At 38.4% G+C, this 26,124-nt stretch overlaps 3 protein-coding genes across 5 annotated transcripts in view; 2 read left to right on the top strand and 1 right to left on the bottom strand.

The window, feature by feature from the left end:
• Positions 1-769: 769 nt before the first annotated feature.
• sugp1 (SURP and G patch domain containing 1) lies at positions 770-9,613 on the bottom strand. 2 transcript variants are annotated; one of them, XM_032566128.1, is made up of 14 exons: positions 9,481-9,613; positions 8,143-8,311; positions 7,909-8,012; positions 7,460-7,708; positions 7,178-7,301; positions 6,985-7,085; positions 6,127-6,250; positions 5,688-6,013; positions 5,491-5,597; positions 4,527-4,704; positions 4,303-4,409; positions 2,538-2,683; positions 2,003-2,132; positions 770-1,292 (listed from the first exon to the last, which is right to left on the bottom strand). In XM_032566128.1, the coding sequence occupies exons 1-14, from the start codon at positions 9,497-9,499 to the stop codon at positions 1,266-1,268; spliced, it is 1,911 nt and encodes a 636-aa protein (XP_032422019.1). In that variant the 5' UTR covers positions 9,500-9,613; the 3' UTR covers positions 770-1,265. The 2 variants fall into 2 exon arrangements, with proteins under 2 accessions (XP_032422019.1, XP_032422018.1); XM_032566127.1 differs by lacking the exon at positions 9,481-9,613 and having other exon boundaries at positions 8,143-8,360.
• A 467-nt stretch (positions 9,614-10,080) lies between these two features.
• Positions 10,081-16,138, top strand: rnf126 (ring finger protein 126). 2 transcript variants are annotated; one of them, XM_032565665.1, is made up of 9 exons: positions 10,081-10,236; positions 11,834-11,892; positions 11,974-12,034; positions 12,114-12,352; positions 13,486-13,554; positions 13,656-13,725; positions 13,978-14,071; positions 14,271-14,386; positions 14,988-16,138. In XM_032565665.1, the coding sequence occupies exons 1-9, from the start codon at positions 10,162-10,164 to the stop codon at positions 15,141-15,143; spliced, it is 939 nt and encodes a 312-aa protein (XP_032421556.1). In that variant the 5' UTR covers positions 10,081-10,161; the 3' UTR covers positions 15,144-16,138. The 2 variants fall into 2 exon arrangements, with proteins under 2 accessions (XP_032421556.1, XP_032421555.1); XM_032565664.1 differs by having other exon boundaries at positions 11,971-12,034.
• Positions 16,139-16,263: 125 nt separating this feature from the next.
• Positions 16,264-26,124, top strand: part of LOC116721750 (potassium/sodium hyperpolarization-activated cyclic nucleotide-gated channel 2) — a 43,061-nt gene continuing 33,200 nt past the window's right edge. The window contains exons 1-2 of the mRNA XM_032565663.1: positions 16,264-21,085; positions 24,281-24,704. Coding sequence (XP_032421554.1) covers positions 19,914-21,085; positions 24,281-24,704 — 1,596 coding nt within the window. The 5' untranslated portion in view covers positions 16,264-19,913. The remainder of the gene's footprint in view (positions 21,086-24,280; positions 24,705-26,124) is intronic.

Genomic DNA, 26,124 nt, shown 5'->3' with positions numbered 1-26,124 from the left:
CTTTATCAGGATGTTACCTCTGGTTGGAAGTTGTACTAATATTTGGGAGCTGAGAACCTTTCAACCTTAAAAACTTGGAACTCATGGCAAAAGATAAATGATCAAAAATACCAGTGAAAACATGCACAAAGCTGATTATAAACCACAAGGGTTGTAATGACAAATGTTTCACACATTCTTTTAAATAGGTATAAATAATGTTCAACGTGACATTTTTTCTTTTGCTAAATCAAGAATGAAACCAGAATTTTATTGTTTTAGGTAACACCCCTTGAACGCTGTCCTATCATTTATGAGATGTTTCATATCTAATCAGAGACAAACCTGCTGATTAAATGAAAATTACCATTTTAAAATTTATTCAGCCATTTTGATTTATGAGCGACAAATTAAAATACTAGCTGCATGCCATCAGTTTGACCAATTTTATGATCTCTCCTGTATCTGATTGATGATGTGGCCAAAAAGTAGCTCTTGCTTAGCTGGGACCTCTTGAGTTATATTTATCCCATGTAAACCTCTCTAGGGAATGGCAAACTGAAGGTCTGATTTCACTGATCTGTCACTCTCCCTACCGCTGGTTTCTCCAGTCAACACCGCTTACTGACGCAGTCATCCAGAACCAGAAATAAAGAGTTACAAAGGCACTTGAACACCAGTGCACAGAACAAATTGTTTTCCCCCAAACATAAAAAATGAGTACCTCAAATTTGTTTCTAGACAAACACGTACAGCAATTGGAAATCAAAAAGTATTTTCCAGAGCTTTATATTTCAGGTAAGGTTTTTTTTTATTTTTATTATTGTGAACAATGGAAGTTATGATACATTGTAATGATTGCGGCACAGTGACAACCTCACTCAATGTGAGAACTTATACAGAAGACCGTGAACTTATACAAAATTTTTATTTAGCTGAGGGCGCACAGATCCAGAAGAAAGCCAGAAAATACAGGAGTGAAATACTGATGAAAACCAGATGGACTTCTTCATATATTTTATCATGTTACACAAATTCATCGCGAAGTAACAGACAAAATTAGCAAATGTTTATAGAAACCTGATAGTTTAGTGTAATATACAACATTTCCTAACAATCTTTTTCAACATTTGAGATGTTCTCTTTCTTTTTCTTTGACAGACAAGTACGCAAAAATTTCTACTGTCAAACACTTTTCATTTTGCAACCAACCGTATGAGCAGCGGATGCACAAACTATCCTTTTGTTACAATAAAATGACGAGCATAAACAGAAACAGTCCTCTATCAGTAATATGGCCTCCGTGGATTATTCTGCAAATAAAAGACAGTAGATCACATTAGGATATCACAGTAGAAATACAATGTACAAACTATAACTACAAAAGTGACTATATACACACAGAACCTTGTAAAAGTACTGCACTTTTTCACATTTTCTAACATTAAACCAGAAACTTCAGTATAGTTTTTAGGATTTTAATGACAATGAAATAAACTAATGCATTAGGTATAAAGTAGAAGCTAAAGCAAAACATGGTATTCTATTTATTTAAAAAAAAAAAAAAGTGTTTTGTAAATTTATATTTAGTAGAAAGCTCCAGTAGAGTTTTTTTTACTATTCTGCTGTTGTAGTATGAAATGTTTTATACAAATAGTTTTGAAAAAATATGTCATGCATTCTGTATTCAGCCTCTCTGACTCATTACTTCATAGAGCCAGTGTTTTGGGATTTGCTTCCACCATCTTTACACAACTATATTAGTTCACAGTCACACATAGCATTTAGATGTCAGAAAGTTAAAGTACTTATGATCTTAACTGACCAGAAGCATCTTCTTATGTGCTACTTTTTGTCGGTCCATTGCATGAAATCCAATAAAATGCGTTAAAAGTTTGTGTTTGTAACATGACAAAATGTGGAGAAGTTCAAAGTGTATCAATAGTAGCACAAAGGAATTAGTAGAATTAAACAAACACTCTTTGCACAATTCAACTTCGTTAAAATATGAAAAACTTATTACCAGGGGATTGGGCCTGAAGCGGTAGGCAAGCATCATCCTCTTTCTGAAAGCGTCATACTCATCATCGCCTTTCGATAGCTCAGCTGGGCGATCGACTCCAAACCCTGCACCGTTCATGGCGGTAGTTCCTCTGGAGCGGGACGGAGAGAAAAACACAAAATCACCTTTGTGGTTCATGACTGAGCAAAATACTGGTGTTTTATCTAGAAAGTGAATGTAAAAATGTATGTAAATAATAATAATGACTGAATTAATAATTAATAATATCTAGTTTAACCTGTGCCTAAACTGATGAGAATTGCTGCATTGCAGTTTTAAAACTGTGAAATAAATATTTTAAAATATAAGTTTGATTTGTGTTGTGTGTTGTCTTTCAAGTTCTGAAACCCAGATAAAAATTATTTTTATATTCATATTCCACTCCTGCAATATAAACACTACATTAAATGAATGTATGGACATAATATACATAGAAGGAAATTTTCTTCTTTTTTGTTACTATAAGAGCAAAACTTAAAGAGTGAGAACGACTCACTTGTTAACCGGAGCTTTGATTCCTTGTCCTTCACTGCCAAGGCCTTCTCCCTCCTTCCAGCCCATTTTCATGAGCATTCGGAAACCAAGATTCTCCACCGTCAACTTAAACTCTTTATATTCTGAGTAGTCGGGGTCCCGGCCTTCCTGCAAGTCAATATTACAAAGTTGTTTAAGTATCCGAGACATATATCCGACACAGTTAAAATTTGATCCAGATGTTTTTATTGTCTGCCCAGGAGATTATGCATGTCCACCTTGTCTCACGCATCTTGATTTTTTAAATTGATAACTGGATTTATTTCCACAGCCGCAGGCGTTTAAATCTCACATGGATGCAGACATTACACTGAACCCAAACCCAATCCAAATGAGGAGAAGCAGCTTTCAGCATCTATGCACCACAAATTTGGAACAAACTTCCAGAAAACTGTAAAACAGCTGAAACACTGACTTCCTTTAAATCTTGACTAAAAACCCACCTGTCCAGGATTGTATTTGAAACACAATCAATTACCAATTTAATGATGGAACTTTACTTAATGTCATATTTTGATTGTTGATTCTATATTGCATTGTGTTTCTGTGTTTGATATGATGTAAAGCACTTTGAAATGCCTTGCTGCTGAAATGTGCTATACAAATAAAATTTGATTGATTGATTGATTGATAGAAAACAAAAAACATCAGTTGCTAGGGTTACCAAAAACTTTAAGATACAGCCATTTCAAACGGAGCCATTGACTGGTTTTCAATAATCTTTCTAATTGGATTTATTTATTGTTACTAGAAAGTCCCAAAAATGCCCCTTTAGACCTGCATTAGGGCCAAATGTTTTTATATACCGGTAATTAATATTAGTTAATTTTGTTCATATCTATATTTATGCTGTTGACAGAAATGTAGAATGACAAAGGTTGGTCTTATTCAGGTTCCATTTCATACATATAGTCATATTCTTCCCACTTCAAATTTTTACCAAATGTATAAAAAAACCAAGTATATGTTTTCAAATAATATAAAATAATATATACTCCTTGCAGTTTCAAACCCAGGAAACAATTGTTCTTTGTTAGAAATTAATTAAGTTAATTCTGCTTGCAAAGAAATGTACTTGTTGCAACATCCTTCCTACCGCTCTTTCAAGCTGATATTATTTGTACAAATGTTCCTGTTGGTCCTGTAGTAGTTGTAGTACATTATGGCGCACTAAAGTTTATTACAGGACAAGCCTCTTGCCCAGTGCTGTACTCTGTACTCTTTGGATAACTGGCCTTCATTGTTCACACAAACTGTTTCTCCAATACACACAAAAGAAAAAAACACTTTTCTTTCCATTTCCACTTGAAAAAATCTACTATTAAGCCAGAAGGTGGAAGATTTCAAACATATTTTAAGGCCCTGGAGCAAAAATAACTGGATATTGACATTTTTATTTGTAGGGTTTCTTCTCTTTACTTGATACTTTTAGATATCATTTTTTATCCATTGTGTTGACTATTCTATTTCAAAATATCATTTTGCAGGTTAGTTGAAAATGATGCAAGCTTAAACCTGTGAGACTTCCTCAAAAAGAGCAAGATGATAATGATTGATAATCAACTGATATCACTGTGACCAGACACTTAACATGAAATAATTTCAAAGAGTCATCACTGTCATCTGGTAAATCCCAACAAATGACATACTAAGGTTTATGAATTTGATTACTCTTTATAGATCTTTCTCATAATACTAAAAACAAATGAAAAGAAAGTAGAACAAACCTTGAGAGCCTTGAAGGTCTCCATGAATTTTTCCAGCTCCTCAGGGGGAAGGAAGTCTCCAATGAAATGTTTCCCTTTCCCCATTTCTGTCAGAGACTCCGCCCACTCTGGAATTGAAGGAAAAAAAAATGAAATTAGTCATATAAAAATGGTAATGAAATCTTCATAAGTGATCGCCGAGATTACAATGCACAGCAACGTTTTATTGGATTTCTCTGGCTTACCACGCGTCTTCTCCATCTCCATCTTTCTCAGCTGATGCTCCCAGGTACCGTCATCCTGGTCCAGTTCTTCATCACTGTCATACTCATGTTGGTGATCTCTAATGGCTTTCTCCCACAACTTCTGCATGTCTGCCATTGCACGTTTGTGCTTCATGATCATTTCATACATCTCTTGCATCTGTGTGGGAAAGAGGGGGATGAGGGTTTAGTAAAAACTAAAATGATGAGCTCTAAATGGTTATGGCTGCTAAATGCTTCTCTATTAGTAAAAAATAAAACAATAACATAGGGTAAGATTTATGTAGCGCTGTTTGAACAGACACACCAAGACTTTCAGCTCAATCTTTTCCAATAAGAGAATACAAAGACATTTAGTCAAAGTTAGCAATATTCAGTGTCAGAAGGTTTTAAAATTAAGGAGACATAAAGTCATGAGTATTTAATTTCCACAATATGTCTGCTGCCCTCAAGAAACCAATAGAGTCTTTATTCAACTATTGTCTATAATGCAACATCTTGGCTTTTGAAATGATGGCAGCCTTTTGGGAATCTCAGCATTAAAATCAATATTCTATAGAGAAAATACATAAATACTGTTGTTTTAGTAATCCTAGCTGTAATAATCAATAATGTAAGACGCTACAGTACAATAGAGCAATACGGCCATACTAAAAAACAATAAAAAATGAAATTACAAGAGTAAACTCTTAGGAAAATTAAGTCATAATATTACCAGAATAAAATTGTAATATTGTGACTTAATTCTGGTAATAGTAGAACTTTTTTCTTGTTTTATTTTCATATGATTTTATTCTCATAATTTAATTTTTTTAATTTTCTAAAGTCAGCTTAAACTCCACTATAATTTTACCCTTGTTTCACAATTTATTTATTTTTTTTATACAAAATTATAAATATAAAAAACATGCTAAAAAATATCACAATGACATATGCAACTGTCTACCTCTTGTTGTTCCTTGATTTGTCTCTTCTGGTCCTCAGACAGCTCAGTCACTCCAACCAAACCAAGAGGTTTTCCCTTCTTATAACCAAGTCCACTCAGCTCTTGAGCTGAAAGAGACCATACAGCAAATATTCACAAAATATAATGTACATATACAGCATTAAAAACAATGCAACTGAATTAAGCAAACGGTTTACCAGATAAGGAGGGTGTGTTGGGATCTGGGACATTAATATCTTGGGGAATAACAATTGGTGGAACTGGCAACTGCACTTTGTCTTCTTCAGACCCCCATCTGCTCTTCCTCTTTCGTTTGACAGGAGGCATTTCTGACTCCTCATGTTGAGCCACTGATGTGCTGGTCAGCTGTGGAGAGCGTACAGGTAATGAAGACACAACTGGACGCTGGACTTCTGTCCTGGAGTCTGCTGGTGACGGTGAAGAGCGCTGAGATGCAGAATGGTACTCTTGTAGTTTCTTTCTGTAGAGAAAGTAGGCTGGACTTTGCTGGTTGAATAAAAAGCTGGAGAATGGAGATGAGAAAAACATTCTTGTTAGATCTGAAAGGAAGAAATAGTACAAAAAAAAAAAGACAGAAAATGAATTTGAAAACAAGTAATAGAAACACAAACGAACCTGAATGCGGGATTTTCTCTGTTGCGTTCAATGGCGATGGCTTCAACCTCGGGGCCACCCTCCGCCACAAACCGGGCCAGATTTTCAATGATTTCCTGGGTTTCCACGTCCACTGGGGGGGAGACTTTAAGCAGCCTATTAGTACTGGGACTCAATTCACACTCTACTACTGTACCGTACTCAACTGGCCCTCACTCAGCACCAGTCTAGAGCTAATAGGGAATAAGAAGAGGAAAAGGGAGGAGGAGCAAGGATGGACAGGGCTGGTGAATGGGGAAATCTTTGGATGTGAGGCTTTTAGCACAATAAATAAACAAATTAACCCAAATGAGACTACTTTAATATTCTATTTATATGTATAATGTTTTGCAAAGTTAGCTATAGAAGACAAACGTTTTGTACAAATACCGTTTGCACAGTATTTGTACTGACAAGAGATTATGTATTTCTAGATTCAAGTACAATTAGAAAATATATTTAATTTCAAATAACTGAGACCACCTTAAGTGACATTTTAACAAGAAAACATTAATTTATTTCAAGATTTTTCAAGCATCTTTACCAAGTGTGCCAGTGAATGTGGCTAGCACAGTAAAGGTTCAATTAAATGATTTGAATCTGCTGCAAGACTGTTGATAACTGCTAACAATGGAGAACAGACTTTGACATTTTACAGCTGACTCAGCTTTTAAGAAATGGCATCTCTTCTGAAGCTGCTTGAGAATTATTTAAATTATTTAATGTTCTATCTAATAATCTAATAATAGCACAGTCTGTGTGCCCTAAATGTCTGTTTGAAAAAATGCATATAAAACAGATAAAAGTAAATAGAAGGTGAAAAATAAATTGAACTTTTACCATTTTCTGATTTATTCTCAAGTTTCTGCAAATTGTTCTTCAAAACTGCAACTTTGTGTTTGAAGTAGAGATACTCCAAGCTGCTTTTATCAAATAAGAACCTGGAAGGCAAGAAGAATAATGAATTCTTATGAGTATACAAAAACAAATGCAATCTGTGTTAAATGAATCTGACCGAGATATTAAAACCTACGAGAACATAGGATCATCTTTGTAGTCCTCCATTGCCTTCTTCTCCAGCTCAGGTCCTCCTTCTGCCACGAAAGAGGCCATCTTGTTGATAATGAGTCTGGTGTCTGAATCCACTGGGGGAGAAACTTTAAGCAGGCTATGAGTATATTTACTCAAAAGGCACATATGACAATATGCCAGACACAAGGCAACTGTTCCAGTGGAGTACGCAAAGCAACCATTGAACTGTCCAAGGCACGGAGTGGTCCACAGTCAGATTTATAAGATACAGGCCTTGAATTACCTTTCATCTCTAAGAACCTGGAGTAATCAGTCTCCTCTTCCTCATCGTCATCATCAGGAGAGGAAAACACGCTAGGCCTTTGGCTGAGAACTGGGTTCTTCTTGGGCTGGGCGTAGCTCTTGAACTGACTGAGCATTTTGCTAACTTTAACCCCGGGCCGCTGGCCGACCAAAGCGCTTTTTTTCTGCAAAGTGTTTCCCGATGGAGATGGACCTGAACTTAAAGGAGCCTTGGAGTCGCTGGTGGAATCTAGAAAGTGTAAAATGAAAATTTTATTTATTCTGGCATCTATCACATATCCAATAATTGTTATTTTTAATGAGTTAAAACAACCATGTAAAGCATTTCTCATACTTGGCTACTATCTAATGTAACAACATTAGACCACCAAACAGAAGTGAAAGAATGTGTAATTTCAATAAGGAAACAATGCAAATAAAGAAACTTACCCGAAGTATTGTTTGTTTTTTCTTTTTGCATCTTCATGAACTGCTGTAAGAAGCTTCCATCATTTGCAAATTTATTTGAAGAAGGTCCCTGAGGGATGGGTAAACTACAGGAATAAGAAAGCAAATCTCTTAATTTACTCAAAGATCACGAGAATAAAACAATTTCCCCAGAAAACACACTAATATATTTTAAAATATTTAATGTCAATCCCAGCTTTGCAGATGTTTGACTACCTTGGAGGCAGGGACTTGCTTGCTGTCTGAGCATTCAGTTTTGCTTGCTCTGCCATTCTTTCTTCAATCTCCTTTTTCTTCTGAGCGATCAGTTTCTCTTGGCGAAGAATATTCATGTTCATTTTGTTTTTTTGCTGCTGACCTGGTTTGGACATCCACCCTCCTCGTCCTAAGACACATTTGAAAGCACAACATCCAACCATAAAAAGTTGATTTTCTGATCAGGACTAATTACTATGAAGTTTACAAATTACCTAATCCATTTATTGGTCATTGATAATACAATTCGGGTAACTCAAAGGAACCCGAAAAATTGCTACATAGGGATATTTCAACAAGATAAAACTGTTTGTTTCCCTTTATTACTCATTAATTCAGAGCACAAACTCCTCATTGCACATCACATTGAACACACCATCTCCCTGCGGAAACCACAGAAGGTTATCTTAAAAAGTCTGTGACAAGATTAGAAAATTGCTATTCTCATACGCTATTATTTGGGCTAGTTTGCAATGACGAATCTACAAAAATGTCAGTCTCTACATGTGCTAAGTTGGAAGACTTGCAGCTATTACTGGAGCGAAATGCCGCTATTTAAAGCATTGGCATGGTGGCCAGGATGTCAAAAATAAAATGCACACTGCACTTTTCATACATTTATGGATAAAAATTTGAAAATTATCAACATTTTTTCTGCTTCTTAACAAGTACATACTACTTGTTGTGTCGATCTGGCACTCAAAATCCCCACATGTAAAAAAGGGGTTTAAAATGGCTAAGTGCTACTGTGAATAAGAACATTAAAGGAAGTCTAATATTTAGCCTTTTTAAGGACTCAAAACCCAGTCATATCCATATTTTGAAAAATATCAGATTGTAAAGCATTCTGTTTACTTAGTTATATTAGTATCTCTTGGGGAACATAAGGTTAAGAGTATTTAATGTTAATATATTCTCTATTAATACGTATCTAGAGTTGTTAAATGCGGAAGCCAATATATACGTTTACATAATTGTGAATATGGTATAGCTTTGTATACTCTGAAGTGACACGGTGCATACAAATAGACGAGAGTGCTGAAACCAAGGATCTTAAGATAATTCTTTGCCGATAGAAATAGCAACTGATATGCATTCCATTTATAAAGAAATATTCATTGACTTAATTTGTGTAATGTAATAGCTAGTTAGTTCACCTGTCAGCTGGTTAACACTGGCTGACCACTGTCTCAAATACGACATAAGCTAGGTAATTGCAAAACTAGCCGACCAATTTGTTTCGTCGGGCAGTGCAACTAGCATATTTATTTTTATATTGCAGATACACTGAATAATTACCTCCATCGCCAGACTCCATGGTCGTAGCTAGAGGATAAATATACAAAGAAAACGGGAAAAAAAAGCAGAGAACGAGGCCTCCAGCTCTCCACAGTAGCAGCTAACGGACTGACGCTAACGTCAATTAAAACGCCACTTCCGGTCTGTGTTTTTCAAATTAAAAGCACAGCCGAGTCTGCTCAAGCGCTGTTCAACACAAAACTTTATGACAAAATAGTATTTGTTCATACACTTTATTATTATTGCTAATAATAATAATAATAATAATAATAATAATAATATGAGATTGAGATTGGTAGGAAAACCCCACAAACTGTGAGAAAGCACACTGCAGATCTTAATATGTCATTGTGTATGATGCAGGGGAAAACCTATTAGCTAAGAGTCATGAGGACAGAAAGACTCAGTTCCTTCAGACTGAAACAAAAAAATTAAAAAATGTTCTTCTTGTCAAATTGAAAAGCAATTGTTTAGTTGGAAAATTTGAAAGGAATATTTGTATGGAGCGTTTTTTATTTTCTTTGGTCAACACGAAACCGGAAGTTTTTTGGTAATATTTACACACTTTACATTACATTCTCTAGCGCTGCCGTTTCCTTTTCCTGTCGCTAAAGCAAACGCCAGGCTCTAGTGTCCCTTGCTGCTATCCGTCCGTACAGTAGCACTCACCCAGTACTAGAAATGGCCGAAGCCCCTCCACGGCCCAGCCGGTTTTTTTGTCACCGGTGTTCAGCAGAGATCTCGCCCCGTCTACCGGTAAGAATCACTGACACATATTTAGCCTTTGAGAAGGGTGGGCAATCATGTTTGAACTGGTCTGGATACAGGTGTAGCTCTCACAGAGCCTCGTTGAGTATCTGCTGCGGTTAAAGCCCCGTCGGTTCAGCTAACCCTTCAGGGCAGCAGTGGAGTGTCAGTGTCAGTAACAAACTTTAAGGATAAACTCCGGTTACAACCGAGCGTTTTGGAGGTGTATTTTCAGCGGTACTGTCAAATGAAGACTCAGCTAGAAAGAAGAAACCGTTACTGCCCGACGGATTTAATAATGGTGGAACACCATCAGGCTAACTGAGGTCAACTTGTTTGGATAAAATAAGTTATCCCATATATATATATATATATATAGCAATAATGCCATAATGACTGAATAATAATACTATATATATATATATATATATATATATATATATATATATATATAGTATTATTATTCAGTCATTATTGCTGTTGTTCCAGCAGCTTGCCCCAGCTGTTTGTTGTCAGGCTATTCATTGGAAGCTTCTTGAATGTTACAGTAACATTTACTTTCTAATCAGTCTGCCGTTCGGCTCTTTGTTAGGAAATCAAACCGTTTAGATTTGTCTTACAAAAGTATTCACATCCTTAAAAATGTCTCTTTTTTTTCATGTTTTTTTTATTATAATTTTTTTTTTCACATCACAACTAAATATTTAAGTGTATTTTATTGGAATTTTAAGTGATGGGCCAACACAAAGTAATGGACAATTGTCAAGTGGAAAGAAATGGATTTTCTTTCTTTCCTTCTTTTTTCTCTTTCTTTATTTTACAAATCAAAATATGAATAGTTTATTGTCATATGTGTGCAGCTTCAATTACAGTGGAGGGAATTGGTTTCATAAGTAATTTAATTGCTGACTAGAGCTCACCTTTGTGCAAGCTAAGCTCAGTTTAAATGTAACTGTTCAGGAAAGGCCTCAAAGATTGGTTAGAGAATATTATTGACTTTAAACAGTGTAATGACGACATCAGATCGGTCAGTAATAAAGTTATTATGATGTTTAAATTAGGACTAAGTTGTAAAATAATATTACTAGCTTTAGGCAGCTTGTGGAGCACTTGTTAAAATAATAACAAAAAAGAGCATGGCTTATTACCCTGAGCACAACATGTTTATAGTGAAACAGTGTTGGCAGCATCATGTTGTGGGAATTCTTGTATTCAGTAGAGTTGGAGGAGCTCGAATGAGCTAAATCCAGATGGTTCAGATCCAGGCATATTTAGGTGTTCAAATGGTCTAGTCAAATCCAGGTCAAAATCTAATTGAGAATCTCTGCAAGACCAGAAAATGATGTACATTGATGCTCTCCATCCAGTCTCTCCATGCTTTATTTTATTTTGCACAGAACATGTGCAAGGCAGGTAGAAACGTACCACGAAAGATATTTAGATTTTTATTTGTAGGTGTTTATTAACAGGCAAAAATCACCATCATGTCAGCTTTTCAATATGATCTTGACGGTTTTATTATGTTGTCCTTTCCTGTCTAGAAACGTTACTAGCTTGTGGAAGAATGCTTGGCAATAAATTCAGTTTTTCTGATTCTTATTCGTAGGACTACACATGCCCACGCTGTGAGTCTGGTTTCATTGAGGAACTGCCTGAAGAACCAAGGCAAGGATTTGTATTTATCTTAAGAACTGTATCAGTTTGATCTCTAAATGTCTGAGTCTTATTTTCTGTGTTTTCTAGCAGTTCTGAAAATGGGTGTGCGTCCACGTCCTCTGCCAGTGATCAGAATCGCTCCAGCTTTGAGGTCAGTACGACAGTCAGCCCAGTACAAGGAGAACACGTTGTTGCACACTGACTTTACTCTTTTAAATGTGTGATAATAGAACATGGATCAACATCATTTATTCACATTTCCATCGGGGTACGGCCCATTCGCCCTTGGGATTTTCGACGAAAACTTTGACCTTCGATCGAGATTATCCACAGAGGACAACCGGGAGGCAGAGAACAGGCGAGAAAGGGAAATGGCTTCACGGCAGCGATACAGTGCGAGGCAGCCGCGGGGTCGACACGTACCACGCCGGCAGGGTTCGCGGCACGAAGGAGTGCCCACATTGGAGGGGTGAGACATCTTAAATTGAAATTTTTCTTAAAATTTTCAACACAAGTATTCATCTTTGATATTCATTTTTTTGCTTTCATTCTAGTAATAAACCAGATCACAATTCCCAAGCGACTTTTATTCAGAAGCAGACCTGGGTGCACCCAAAATCTGCTTTTAATCAGTTTAGTAAATTTAACATAATGTAGCAAACATTTCTACATTATAAGTAATGCACTCTTGTTCTTGTTTCTGAGAGCAGACTCTTTATATGTCTTGGATCTACAGCATTTTGCAGATCCCTTTCCCCCTAGAAATTACAGCGTAACTTGTTTCACTAAAATATTGCACCTGTAGTTTATTGTTGAGCTGACAAAGCAAATTACAAAATTTGGGGATTGGAGTGTGGGTTTAACTTAGAACAACAACATTCTTTTGACTTGATGATTTTGGTTCATCTGGCTGCTGTGGTTATTTCAGAAATTACCCTTTTAGAAAATAAAACAGTCCCATTTGTGTTTGAAAACAGCAGTCTAGATTAAAACTTGGAAAGAAAACTGTATATTCTTGTACGAAACATTTTTTTATTGTACACAGTACCTTGTAGTAACATTTTTTCTTGTCACTACTACAAACGTCAGTATATGTAATAAGGAGTATATATGATAGACCCACACAATAAGAAATAGGTTACATTGTTTTAAACAACTAAAGGCAGTGAGTTGCATAAATTTTTAAGTAGGGATATTTTGTAAAAGGGGTTGAGTATAGATGTTTGCCACACTTTCCAGATTTTGATTTGTGAAACATTTTGAATAGCCTTCCTCTTCACAATTTTGCATTACTTTCTGTTGGTCTATCACTTAAAGTACATTGAAATTTATGGTCGTAATGTAACAGTCTCTGCAGAACTTCAGGGATATGAATATTTAGCAAAACGCTGCATAGAATAAGATGACATTTTCTGTTGGCTTTAAGATCGACCATAGCTTTAAGGAACACACAGACTGGTGTACATATTTTATTCTTCGTATGTTGTGAATTGCCAGTAAATGGTTCAAAATGAAGTAACTCTGGACACTCACTCTGCCATTAGATGTTATCAAGAGTGTGATGATAAATAAATTAATGCTTTTTGTCTTTTCTTTGAGCAGAATCATCCAGCAGCTCGTTAATGGAATCATAGCACCTGCAGCCATGCCAAATACCGGGATGGGACCATGGTAGGGTTCAAGAAGTCACTTGTGAGATTGTTAATAAAAATGTGTTATTGTACAGTGTGAGTGATTGAATATTTTTACAGGACTGTATTGTTGTTTTGCAGGGGTATGCTACATTCCAATCCAATGGACTATGCCTGGGGGGCTAATGGACTGGATGCTATCATTACACAGGTTTAATATTATCTACTCATTCTTCTGACTGCAGATAAAAATATTTTAGATTTCAAATATTCAGTGAACAATTTCACTGTGCAGATTAACCCTAACTACTAAAAGCACCCACAAAAGAAGCAGTTTATTTATTTATAGCATTTGTTAAAAATTTCATCCATGCATTTGTCACGTACGAAAGCAAAACATGTTTTCATGCAAATTTCTCCTCGGTCTGTAACTATGAAAATGTTTCTGTTTTTTGCTTTGCAGTTATTAAACCAGTTTGAAAACACCGGTCCTCCGCCAGCTGACAAAGAAAGAATAAAGAGTTTACCGACCATTTCCATTACACAAGAACACGTTGGTAAGTTCCTTTTACACCATGGTGTTGTTGTTTGAACTCAAGAGAAGCTTTAGTTTAGTGATGTGTAGCAAAGCTCAATACACTGTTAGCCTGAATGCACAGAATCGGTCTGACAGCTTTTTCTCTTTGCAGCTTTTTTCTGTGACTCTGCATTGCAAATATACACAGACAGATGGTATGTGGCTTTGTGTTTGTCCAGGTGCTGGGTTAGAGTGCCCTGTCTGCAAAGAAGACTACAGTGTTGACGAGAGTGTTAGGCAGCTACCGTGCAATCATTTGTTTCACAATGATTGTATAGTTCCATGGCTGGAGCAGGTATGGATATTTAATAGCGCTGCTTTTAACTTCATTTCAAATCATACTGTTGCTGATATCATTAGTTACAACAGTCGGTGTATCTGTGTCTATTTAGGCTGAAGTTATTTATTAAAGAGCCTGTGCAGTGACAAGTTAATATATGGCTTATATGTATTTAAAGAAAATATTAGTGATGCATCTGGTTTTGATCGAATTCCAAACAAAACTCAAAACCTCCCACTGTGGATGAATTGAAACAATTCTGCAGTGAAAAATGGTCCAAAATGGAAAGTTAAAGAATAGTTCCATGTTATCACAAATGCTTGATTCCAGTTGATGCTGCATAGGCTGGCAAAACATTTTTTTAGATTAAGTGGGTAAATACTTTTTCACATTATGCCAAATTGGTTCAGATCTTTTTAGCTCTTTTAATAAATAAGCCATAATTTAAGCATTTACTCTGGTAATCTTGGTTTGGTATTAATTTGATGGCCTAAAACATTTAATCAAAAGAACCAAAAACAGAAGGAGGCAAATGCCTTTTCACAGCACTATAAATAGATATGTAAAGTATTAATGGTGATGACTGAGTGACACTTTTGATCCTTTTCTCTTCCAGCATGACACATGTCCCGTGTGCAGGAAGAGTCTTAGCGGTCAGAACACGGCCACAGACCCACCGGTGTTATCAGGAATCAACTTCTCTCCACCTTCCTCCTCATCCTCTTCCTCTCCAAGCTCACCTAGCAATGAAAATGCAGGGAGCAACTCATAGGCTTCCCACCACCCCCATGTCCTCCTTCACATCTGACGGCACCCCGCTGAGACCCACCAGCTCCTCTCTGCAGCTGAGACCACAACAGTTTTATGTCTCAATTCTCGGGGACAAGAACTTTGACTTTTAGTCTTCATTCCACCCCTCTGTGCCGAACAGACGCTGGGTCCAACCCCTGCTGCTATTGTTACTTAGTGTATGAGGAGTGAAAGAGGAATGTGAAATAAATTAGAGGTGGGTTTGTGACCTGATCAGAAGCAGTATAGAACCAGAGTGGACTGGGTTTTATTTTTTTGTTTTTGTTTTTTTTTTGGTGGGAAATGTTCTCGTCATATGGCGGGTACACATTTTAGATAAAAAAAAAAAAAGAAAGAAAAAAAAAAAGAAAAAACCATCAACAAAATGCTCTTTTTAAAACAAAACATTGCCAGTGGTGGTGGACTGACTCTTTAGATGCTCAGATTGGAAATCCTCTAAAAAAAAATAATATGTCAACCACTTGCATCTAATTGATCAAGCAACCCAAGCCTCTTGGGGAAAAATGAGGCCGTGTGTCTGATTTTAATTTATTTGCTTCTTTATTTTGCACAGGATTTTGTCTGAGGGTGAGAATGTGAATCTGGATCAAGTTACTGTACAGAAAAGGCAAAAAAAGAAGTCCCATAAAGTTAATTATGCAGGATGGTTTCCCCCCCATTTTCTTTTATTATGGTCCATTTGAGAAGAGCTCACTCATGTGTTTGCTATATTTTGACGGTAGGGATGGTTGCAGCTTAGCAGTGGACACAACTTTTATTTTTGTAGTGGAAAAAAAAAATTACAAACTTGTGCATTCACTGAAACACAACGTACGCAATGTTAGTTATTGAAAAGAAAAGCAAATGGCATGGGATTATTTTACCTCTATGGAACTGGCCAAATGAATTTCACATAATAAGTGTTATTTTATTTGCTAAATTTTTGTACAGTCACAATAAAGTGCTAAAAACAACCAATTCCAGACTCCCCATTGTTGATGCATAAATAAATAATGTTACTGACATCAGAGAAGATTAAATTACTCAAATTTTGATGTGCAAAAAATGTTGCCTCATTTAGAGAGATGTTTAACAAACTTCAAATTCATTTATATATATGAAAAAAGTACAGTATATATATATATATATATATATATATATGTTTCTTTTTTTCTCTGACTTACTCATCCAGAATTACATTAGCACGTCATCCCTAAGGCATTCATATCTTTTCCTCCTTGTATTTGCATAGCCACAAGCATCAATAAATTTAGTAGGAATTGCATATAATAGACTAACAAAGCCATGCATTAATACAGACCTCTGCAGGAGATATTTCCTGCCTTCAGCCGCCGCTATCTAATGTAACTCTTTCAATAACTTTGAATTAATCGAGTTCCAACAACATTTAATTTCCCTTTGGGATCAAAGTATTTTTTTTTTTTTTATTTGAATTGAATTTAAGTGACTAAAGTGGAATGAAAATGACACGTGAGTTCAAAACATCTTAATAAAAAGCACTCCACCAAGGATGGTTGGAGAACATTAGTGAACTGCTTGATGAAGATTGTCTATTTGAAAATACATCATGTATTTATTAGACGCTCAGACTAAGGCTGAGAATTTAGGGTTGATTAACATCCAGGTGGAGGATGAGTCACCGGATCAACCTGTGAGGGCTTTCATGTTTTAAATTACCAGGTACAACTAATTGCATTTTATTGCCGAAGCTTTCAAAGTGCCACTAGATGAGGTGTTGGCACATTCTTCAGTTGCAAAAAGCTGTTTGGTTGGATTTGGTGACTTGTTTGCACGGCCATGACAGAGAGAAGTATTGAGTAGTTAAAGGGAAGTTCAGTGAGTTTTATGACTGTGGTTAGAAAGTTTAATGTAGAAGTCTATTCCCTTCTTCTTTGTTTTCGGGACATTTCGGGACCAACAAGGTCATCACTTCATCTTCCTTATTTAGGTGAACATACTTCACTATGATCAATGAATGAACCTTATTAGGATGTGTCTCCACCTGTGTATCAAAGCAACATGTTTCTAGGCCAGCAGCTCCACCTGTTTGCTTTATTCTGCCATCGGTCTTTGGCTATCTTTAAGTCATTTGTTGTTAACTATGAGAGTTAGTGTGACTTTAGGTAACTACAACAAATCCCAGTGCAGCAACATGCTACTGACTAATTAGGCAAAGAGAAGCGGGAAGAACAGGTGGGCAGAAACAAATAAACCAAAAAAAGAAGAACAGAGATGAAGCTCAGGACTTCCCAGGGCCGATTTAAAAAAAAAAAAAAGGTGAACTGAAATATGAAGCAGAGAATGCTGTTTTGCAAATCTGTTTACTGGCTTTGGCGATATGTTTTCTTTATAAATGTTAAGTGCCGGTGTTAGCTACCACAACAGTTTTTCTAAAGTCTCTAAAATCAAATCTGGGTCCAAAATTAGAGTAGATCAAAACTAGATCAGAGAAAACAGGCTAAACACTTTATCTCCACTCTACGAGACCACTCGATTATCATGGCCTAGATGTGTAAGAACGGTGCGCTGCGGTTCCTCCGGCTTTGGCTTTCGGCACATGTGCTTTCAAAATGTGGGAGAGGAGATCCCGCTCAGTCTACTGTACTGTTTAAAACCAGCTTGATAACTTCTTATAGTGAGGTAAGGAAAGGTTCACTCAACTACAGCTTTTCTAATTTAAAACTCACCTGTCACGAGGTAAATCTGTTTTCAGGTAGATCATATGCATCTGACAACGAGGAGATTCAACATTCGTGTGTTTGGAAACTGCTCTGCTTTTGGATGGGTTGAACTGAAATGGAAATACATTTATAAAGTATTCATAAATAACTAGAATATTTCAGTTTGTCACAATAAACTCACCAGATGTTATGTAATGAGACTTTATGTGACTGTCCAGCATAAAGTACTGTAGTTCATAACTGTGAAGTGAAAGGTGGCGGCATCAGAGCCAGTGACTTCCAAAAAGCTGATAAAGGGAGTCGGGTCTGTTGTGAGGACTGCTCCTGTTGTGAGGACTGCTCTGGAACCTCTGAAGATCAATGTAGGACACTTCATAAAATGAAGAGCATAACAGGCAACCCTGAACATCTTCTTCACAATGCTGTGATGCAACAACAGTGTCTTCAGTAAAAGGATGCTTACAGATCTGCTGCAACACAGACTCCAACAGATCAGTCCCAACCTCAGCCATCACAATCTAAAACGACTCTTTGTAGTTTGACTTGCAAAATCATTTAATTCCCCTTTGGAATTAATAAATCATCATGTTTAGGAACATTGCCGTGTTATTGTTCTGTCATCACATAAAGTGTTTTTTTCATGTAGGTTTTTGCTCTGACCCAACATGTCATGTGACAGTTTGGGTCTATTGCGGTTGCTTTCTGCATCCGATTCCTTCTCATCATTCTTCCATAAGGTCAGATTCTGCAGCGTATAAATAGGAGTTTTCCTGTTTATCTTCTCCTGAGTTGCCATGGGCCTCTTAACTGCTTCTGTGTTCCACCTTTGTTTGGATGTTTACCATTCAATTCTACTTTAACTTTGCTTCTTATCTCTGTGTTCTTTTCCTCCCGTCTTGATGATGGTGCCTGTTTGATGATGTTCTCCAACAAACTTCCGAGACGTCGGCAGAACCGCTGGATTTAAATTGAGATGAAATCAGATGGACTCTATTTACGCGTTAGGTGGGTTTTTGTTTCACTAGATTATATTTTGAGGGGAAAAGAGTAAAGTGAGGATGACATGAATGCATATAGCACTTTGCAGAATTACTTTAGGGGAAAAAATAGAATGTTTTTCCTTCCAATACTTCATGAGATTTCATAAAACAAATATTGGAGTTTATTGTTGTAACAGGATCAAATGGGGAAAAACCTTTGCAGGGCTATGTAGTTGATAGGGACAAATCTTGTAAGCACAATTTTCAGTAGTTAATGAACATTCTGGTGATCAGCAATGCCACTGCAATATCTCCCAACAAAAAAAAAAAAAAAGAAAAGCCTAATATGGATGACAAAAGCCCAGCATTAAGTTCAATGGCTTGATCTGTATCCTGAGTGAACTTCAGTAATGAACTGCAGGAACAATTTACAAATACAGATGCAAGTTTTGCTTTAATTTATCGGATTTTTCAGGCCGCCAAACCCTCAATGATTTGACCTTCTCCTTACGCTTCTGCTTGTGACCATCTGCTTTGGGTCAGAATAGATAGATGTAGCCCCTAGAGGGCGCTAAACACATGCCTGGGGTACCATCGACCAAAGGAAATTGCTATAGTCAAAAACGGGGATAAAAAAACGAGTTAATGTGAACGTTTATTAACACGTTTTGATTCAGCGGTGTTTTGTTAGCTGGTTATATGTTGGAATGTATTCAGGTCATTCTTTCAGGTTCACATTCAATCTTTAAGTCGAGACAGGCGTGAGCTGGAAACCTCCTTTAAAGTTCGGTGATCTGTGCAGGATTTACCTGTAGTTCTAATTAGTCTAGATTTCGGTAAACGGCTCGTTTAGAATGGTGCTTTGTGGACAGGTGACCGTGGGGGGGGGGGGGGGGGGGGGGGAGTGCAATAGTTTGAAAAAAAGAAGAAGAAAGAAGTCACGTCCATCCCTCCCTCTCTTAGTCCCTCCTTTCTCCCACTGTCCCTTTTCTTCTGCATCCTCCCCCCCACCCCTCGCTGGCTGGCCTTTCTCAAAGATAATTGGAGGCAAAACTCGACACGCTCAATGTCATGGACAGGAATGAGGTCTCACCGGCGTCTGCTACCACCGTGAAAAAGAAGGCGGTGGGCGGCAGCGGGTGTAGCCGCATCAGCGCACCCAAGGCAGCCCCATCCAAATGCTCCAGAAGCCCCAGCGGACAGAATTGCTTGAACCCCGGCGCAGCCAGCGGTAGCCAGCCCGGACTGACCAGCGACGTCGTGATGGATGAGACGGAGGAAGGAGAAGAGGAGTCCAGGTTTCAGCATCCGCGGCTGCGCCGAGCCGGGGGGAGCGGCAGCAGCGGAGGTGGTGGAGGAGGAGGAGGAGGCGGCAGTATCAGGATGAAGAACTTTACGCCAGGAGGGGGAGCCGCGTCCTCGGCTTTCAGGAGAAACTCCAACAAGGAGCTCTGCCTTACGCACACAGAGGACGTTCCCTCCGCCTCACGACCCACTGCTGCCTCCAGAGCGACCGAGACACCCTGTCCGGGCGATGCTGCCCAACGCGGCGAGACCTGCGGAGCGTCTGGGGCGGAGGCGTCGGAATCTGCGGTCGGGGTAGAGGTTTCCAACGCGACAGCGGGTGATGGTCGCAGCGGAGTCGCTCCAGCATCCAGCATGAAATGCAACAAAAACGGAGAATGCAGAAGGGACTCGGGTACCGGGAGCCTGCGCTCAATAATCCCCAAGCAGGAGAAGCAGACAGCGGGATCGGGGAGAGCCGAGGACGGAGGCGCTGCCAAGCGGGGAGCCTGTAACTCGACCACCGCCAGTATGGACGGCTCGATCACGCCAGGCGGGTCTCTAACCGGAGGGCAAGGAGGGGAGAGCGCCAACCCGGGCGCCACCCCCGTGTCCAGCGGTGTGCCTGAGAAAAAGGACTCCAAGGTGTCCTTCTCCAACGCGCCGAGCCGGAAAGCCTCCTCCTCGCTGCACGGCCCGACCCAGACTCAGACCCAGCAGCCGAGGAACTCTGTAACTTTCCAGAAACAGGAGGATGGACCGCCGATTGTGGCCGCCGAGGATGCAGAACCTCGGGGCAGCCAAGCCAGCTTCATGCAGCGGCAGTTCAGTAGCATGCTGCAGCCTGGAGTTAACAAATTCTCCCTGCGCATGTATGGCAGTCAGAAAGCAGTCGAGAAGGAGCAGGAGAGGGTAAAATCAGCTGGAAACTGGATTATACACCCTTATAGCGATTTCAGGTAAGAGACGGGGCTGCCATTGGTTGAAGTGATTAGAGGCCCGCAAAGGTCCTCATCTACAACTTACTTTACACCTGAGTGCAGTGGAAGCGCAGGAAACACATGCATTGTTACCGTCCAGCGCTACCTGCGGCTGATTTGGCATTTCAAACGTATCTGCATACAATTTACCAAAGAGACGCCGTCAACAGCACATACCCCCCACCACCCCACGAAACAACCTGTTGTCAGGCACTTTAGCGAAGAGTGTCCTCTCAAGGTTGTAAACAAATCCTGTTGCAGTCGGAACAATAGCTTGTCTGGGGTGTTTTCGCAAGCCAGGCCTGCTATTACATCTCCACTTCTCACAGCCCGACGCTCACACACATTCATCAAAGAAGGCAGCGCTCCGACGAGATTTATTGCTCATCACGCAAAAAAAAGAAAAAAAAATGTCTTTATTGCAATAAGAAGGCGGCTAATGATCGCGGTAACATCGGCTCTGCGACAGGAGCTGTGCTGACAGGATGTAGGGTAGATGGGAGTGCATGCATGTGTCTACGCGATGCACTCAGTAACGGAATGTCACCTTGAGCCAAGTGTGCGAAAAAACCCCTAAGCGTGCTCGCTGGAGACAGATCCGCCCGAATGACTCCGGGATCCTGCCGTTTATCGATGGATGCGCCCTGTTTGACTTGCGGAGAATCCCGTCTGGAGATCCAGCGGCTATTTCGTTATTCAAATATATATATATATATATTTGGATAGAAAGAGCGCTCTGTGTGATTAACGTCCTCCCGTGAAAGCGTTTTATTTGATGAAAGGTATTGGGGGTTAGAAAAGCGGCGGGTTTTATTAATGTGGGCTGAACCCGGCTGAGGATCAGCACCACAGGGAGTGGACAGCTCCCCTCCTTCTTTCTCGGCACCATTCATGTTTGGCCCACTTGTATCACATAACGCCGAGTCAGATGAGCACTAAAAGCCAAACTTGAAAACAACTGTCCGGATATAATTCGATGACGAGTCACTTAAGAGATCCCTCACACCCACACAATGAGACGTTTCGGCTGCTCGCCCCCTTCTCCCCCCCTCTCACGCCGTTTCTTATTCTCATTAAGGCTCAGCAGCAAAGTTGCATCAAATATTATCTTCGTGGCGTGTATTTATTTTGCAGGAAGCAGAGCTTGTTGCATAAGTCGCAGTGTAATGACTCAGCGCTGCACCTGTCCTGCAGAGCTTCCTCTGACGGGCTGAAACCTCACTCCTTTTCTCCTCCATCCCCATCTCCAGACCCTTACATCACCACTATTTACACGATTTGCCTGATAAAATAAACTAAACTCATTCTGGCAACACTTGATTACCAGTTTCCCCCCCTATTAGTTGTGCTGCTTTGTTCTAAATTGATGTTTAATTATGGTAAAATGTTGCAAGTCACATGGCTCTATTGACATCAGACATTGGGCAACTGATAATAGTTTTTTTAAACATTTTTATCTTCTGACTGCTTTTCCCTTTTTTCTTGCCGTTTTTTCACCAAACTTTTCATTTAAGTGTTTACGTCTGTTCTATGTAATTGCAACAAAAGCAATAGAGTTACATGTGATTTTTTTAAGGAAACATTGGCAACACCAAGACACTAATTTACTGGAAAATTAAGAAAAAAAAGAAAAAAAAGTTTGGCCTACTTCAAAAACAACAAAAGAAGAACAATCAGTCTGGTTTATATCTTTGATTGCTACCAGCAGGGCTTTCTATTCTGTCCATTTCCCTAAGAAAACCTACTTAGTTTATGCCTTTTTAAAATTTATTCTACCTATTTTATCAATTGAGTTCCGAAAATAAAACACAATAAAGCACATGCAATGAAGATGACTCCAGAGATGCACCAATCCATTGGCTAATCGTCGAAACGGGACAGTTTTCACTTAATTAACTTTTGCCTGCTCACTGGCAGGTCAAATCCAGACAATCATTCCATTAAACGCATCAAAATGTCAGACAGTACAGGATTCAGTCTTTAAACACATGCAGATGTGCTTTGACGGACATTTTATTACTTGGTGAAAATCAGCTGAAGGTGTGAGTTGTGCTTTTGTTGCTTAAATGGAGATAAACTTGCAATTTCTTCCTTTTGAGTTGGAATCAAAAGGACTATCTCTATCAAATGAGCTGAAGCCCTTCTTTTTGTCTTCATTTGTGTTATAGACATTAGGGAAATGCAACTGGTCGAAATTGTAACCAGCAGGTCAGACCTCAGACAGAAAAACTTAGAAATTGTTATTAACCAAGAAAAGAACAATAAAGTCTCTCCCTCCTGAGCTGCATTTTACAAACATAAGAATAAAAATAAAAAACTTGTGCAATTTTCTGGCAGCAGAGAAGGTGAACAATGACAATGTAAAAAAATAAACAAACAACTCAATCAAGGTTAGGTGAAGCAGAATGTACTTACTTTAAAATCATTGGAAAAATCAGATAAAGACTGAAAAAAACTAAATTTTCCCCATTTATTTATTTATTTCATTACTTAACTACTATGCATAATAAAATACATACATCAAGCATGACATTATGACCAATACAGGCACATTGACTGCAACACAATGTGTATTCCTTCTGTCAGAAGCAGGATTAACTTCCTGAGCATTATTAGCTACAGTAGCTCATCTGTTGCATTGGACCACAAAAGTCAGTTTTTGCTTCCCAAGTGCATCAGTGAACCTGTGACTGACTCACCACTCTTCCTTACTTTGACCAAAGTTATTAGATATTGATAGCAGTAGATTGGGAACACTGTGCAGGAGCTGCAGTTTTGTGGATGTTCCCACTGACCCAGCTGTGTAGCCATCACAGTTTGGTCATCATGGAACCTGCTCAAATGATTATACTTTTCAACATCTTTGAGGATAACATGCTAAATAATTTATCCTACCACTCACAAGTGCGACGACAAGTAGAAAATCATTGTTATTTGGTCCATTTAAGTGGTCATAATGTTATGCTTGGTGAGAGTAGCTACTGAGTTAGCTTTACTAATCATAAATATTTGCATTTCTAGGCAGGGAACGATTAAATATTGCACTTTGCTCCTGGCTTTCCATCCTGAGTTTATAACTTTTCTTTTCTTGCCTGATCTGACTCTGTGTTTGTCTCACTCTTCTTCCCCTCACTGCGGCACGCCCGGCGTTGCTCACCACTCCAAACGACTCAGGTTCTATTGGGATTTTACAATGTTGCTGTTCATGGTGGGCAACCTGATCATCATCCCCGTGGGCATCACTTTTTTCAAAGATGAAACCACAACGCCCTGGATCATCTTCAACGTTGTCTCCGACACCTTCTTCCTCATGGACCTGGTGCTCAACTTTCGCACTGGAATCATCATCGAGGACAACTCAGACATCATTTTGGACCCTGAAACTATAAAGAAGAAGTACCTAAAAACTTGGTTTATTGTAGACTTTATCTCCTCCATCCCGGTGGATTACATATTCCTCATAGTGGAGAAAGGGATCGACTCGGAGGTGTACAAGACGGCTCGGGCCCTGAGGATTGTCCGCTTTACCAAGATCCTAAGTCTTCTGAGGCTGCTGAGGCTCTCCAGATTAATACGCTACATTCACCAGTGGGAAGAGGTAAGAACACGTTTGTAGAGTTGCACTTATTGATTATAATGCTGACAGACACAGAGGACAGCGTGTCCCTTGTAGTTTAGGATAAGAGGTCTCGGATTTGTCTCCAATATGCTGGTCCTGGCTCACGACCAAGTGGACAATCTGCCTCTCAATCTGCTCCAAGTAGCCTGCGCTCCTTCACCTGAATGCGGCTTTATTGATGCTGTCACTTGCCAACTTGAGAAAAACAGGTTCCTGACAAATACAAGAATAAAAGGAATTTGGAGCACAGACAAAAAAAAACCAAAACAGGGTCCATGGCACATCTGCCTCGGTGACCTTGCAGTCCTGCCCGTGGCAACAGGCAGTCTAATAAGCAGCCTATTATCAGGGCAAACATAGTTAATCAATTAAGGCACCACAGGTGGAGCAGCAGAGGTGGAGGATAATGATAATATTCAGCACTGCAGGGGCCATTGGCTGTGATTAGACATGTCACAAATTAATTACAAACTGCACCACCGATCAAATGACCGGGCAATTTTATAGACCCAAATATAAAACACTACATTATGGGAACATATGTAAATAAAAAAACAAAAAAACAAATGCTGTAAGGGAACAAGTGTGACATACACAGGGCTACTCTAGCTAGCAGTTGTTTTGCAGAACAAATTCCTTGTTGGAGTTTTCTGTTAAATATTTGTAACGTGCTTATAATACAAAAGCAATGCAACTAAAAATATGACTCATCTATACACTTAGAAATTATTTTCTTTAAAAAAATCTTTCTGTAACCTTATGTAGATTTCTGAAAAGTGCTTAACAAAGAAAGCTGTTTGGAAGATTTTACTGAACAGAATTTAAAAATCACAATTAGAAGAATTTCTGCTTCTAGGAATACACAAAGTGCTCAAAAGAGTTTTCTACAAAAACTGTTTTGTTTTTGTCCTGACATGATTTCAGGGAGGTGGTGATCTATTACAAACTCTCACTGTGTATTTGTAATGGACCCTCACCTCCAAGGGTCTTGAATGTTCGAATATAAAGAGACTCCACAGATTTATATTTATATTATTTATATTATTTATATTAATAGGCCCTAAACATGGATTATTGGGTGGCTGGATGGTTACTTTGAGACCAGACACTCAGATCAAATATGAAAAATAACATTAAATTTAAAATTAATATTTCAAATGTAATTTTTTTTAGCATCATAATGCATTTATCTATTATCTTTATATATATATATATATATATATATATATATAAAAAAACACATTTAAAACACTTTTACAATCTAATATTCCAAAAATATTTATTTTTGTATTCATTCAATAACTTCAGTCTAAATTCTGAGCTTATTATTATTACACTTTTTTAGAGACAAAAAAAAGAAAATTATGACTGTTGTCCTACTGTTTAGAGATAAATCTAA

Source organism: Xiphophorus hellerii, chromosome 6 (genome assembly GCF_003331165.1).
Source record: "Xiphophorus hellerii strain 12219 chromosome 6, Xiphophorus_hellerii-4.1, whole genome shotgun sequence".
NCBI classification, from domain to species: domain Eukaryota; kingdom Metazoa; phylum Chordata; class Actinopteri; order Cyprinodontiformes; family Poeciliidae; genus Xiphophorus; species Xiphophorus hellerii.
The sequence above is the reverse complement of the archived record's forward strand: the minus strand, read 5'-3'. Positions and strand labels throughout refer to the sequence as shown.

Bases quoted from the DNA above. Each gene is read 5' to 3' on its own strand.
- sugp1 (XM_032566127.1), bottom strand. From the start codon at position 8,345: ATGGTTGGATGTTGTGCTTTCAAATGTGTCTTAGGACGAGGAGGGTGG. The intron at 6,251-6,984 runs GTAAAAGTTCAA...GGCTGCTTAAAG, and splicing joins TGAGAATAAATCAGAAAATG to TCTCCCCCCCAGTGGACGTG. The intron at 1,293-2,002 runs GTAATAAGTTTT...TTTTATTTGCAG, and splicing joins GCTTCAGGCCCAATCCCCTG to AATAATCCACGGAGGCCATA.
- rnf126 (XM_032565664.1), top strand. From the start codon at position 10,162: ATGGCCGAAGCCCCTCCACGGCCCAGCCGGTTTTTTTGTCACCGGTGT. The intron at 10,237-11,833 runs GTAAGAATCACT...TCTTATTCGTAG, and splicing joins AGATCTCGCCCCGTCTACCG to GACTACACATGCCCACGCTG. The intron at 14,387-14,987 runs GTATGGATATTT...TTTCTCTTCCAG, and splicing joins TAGTTCCATGGCTGGAGCAG to CATGACACATGTCCCGTGTG.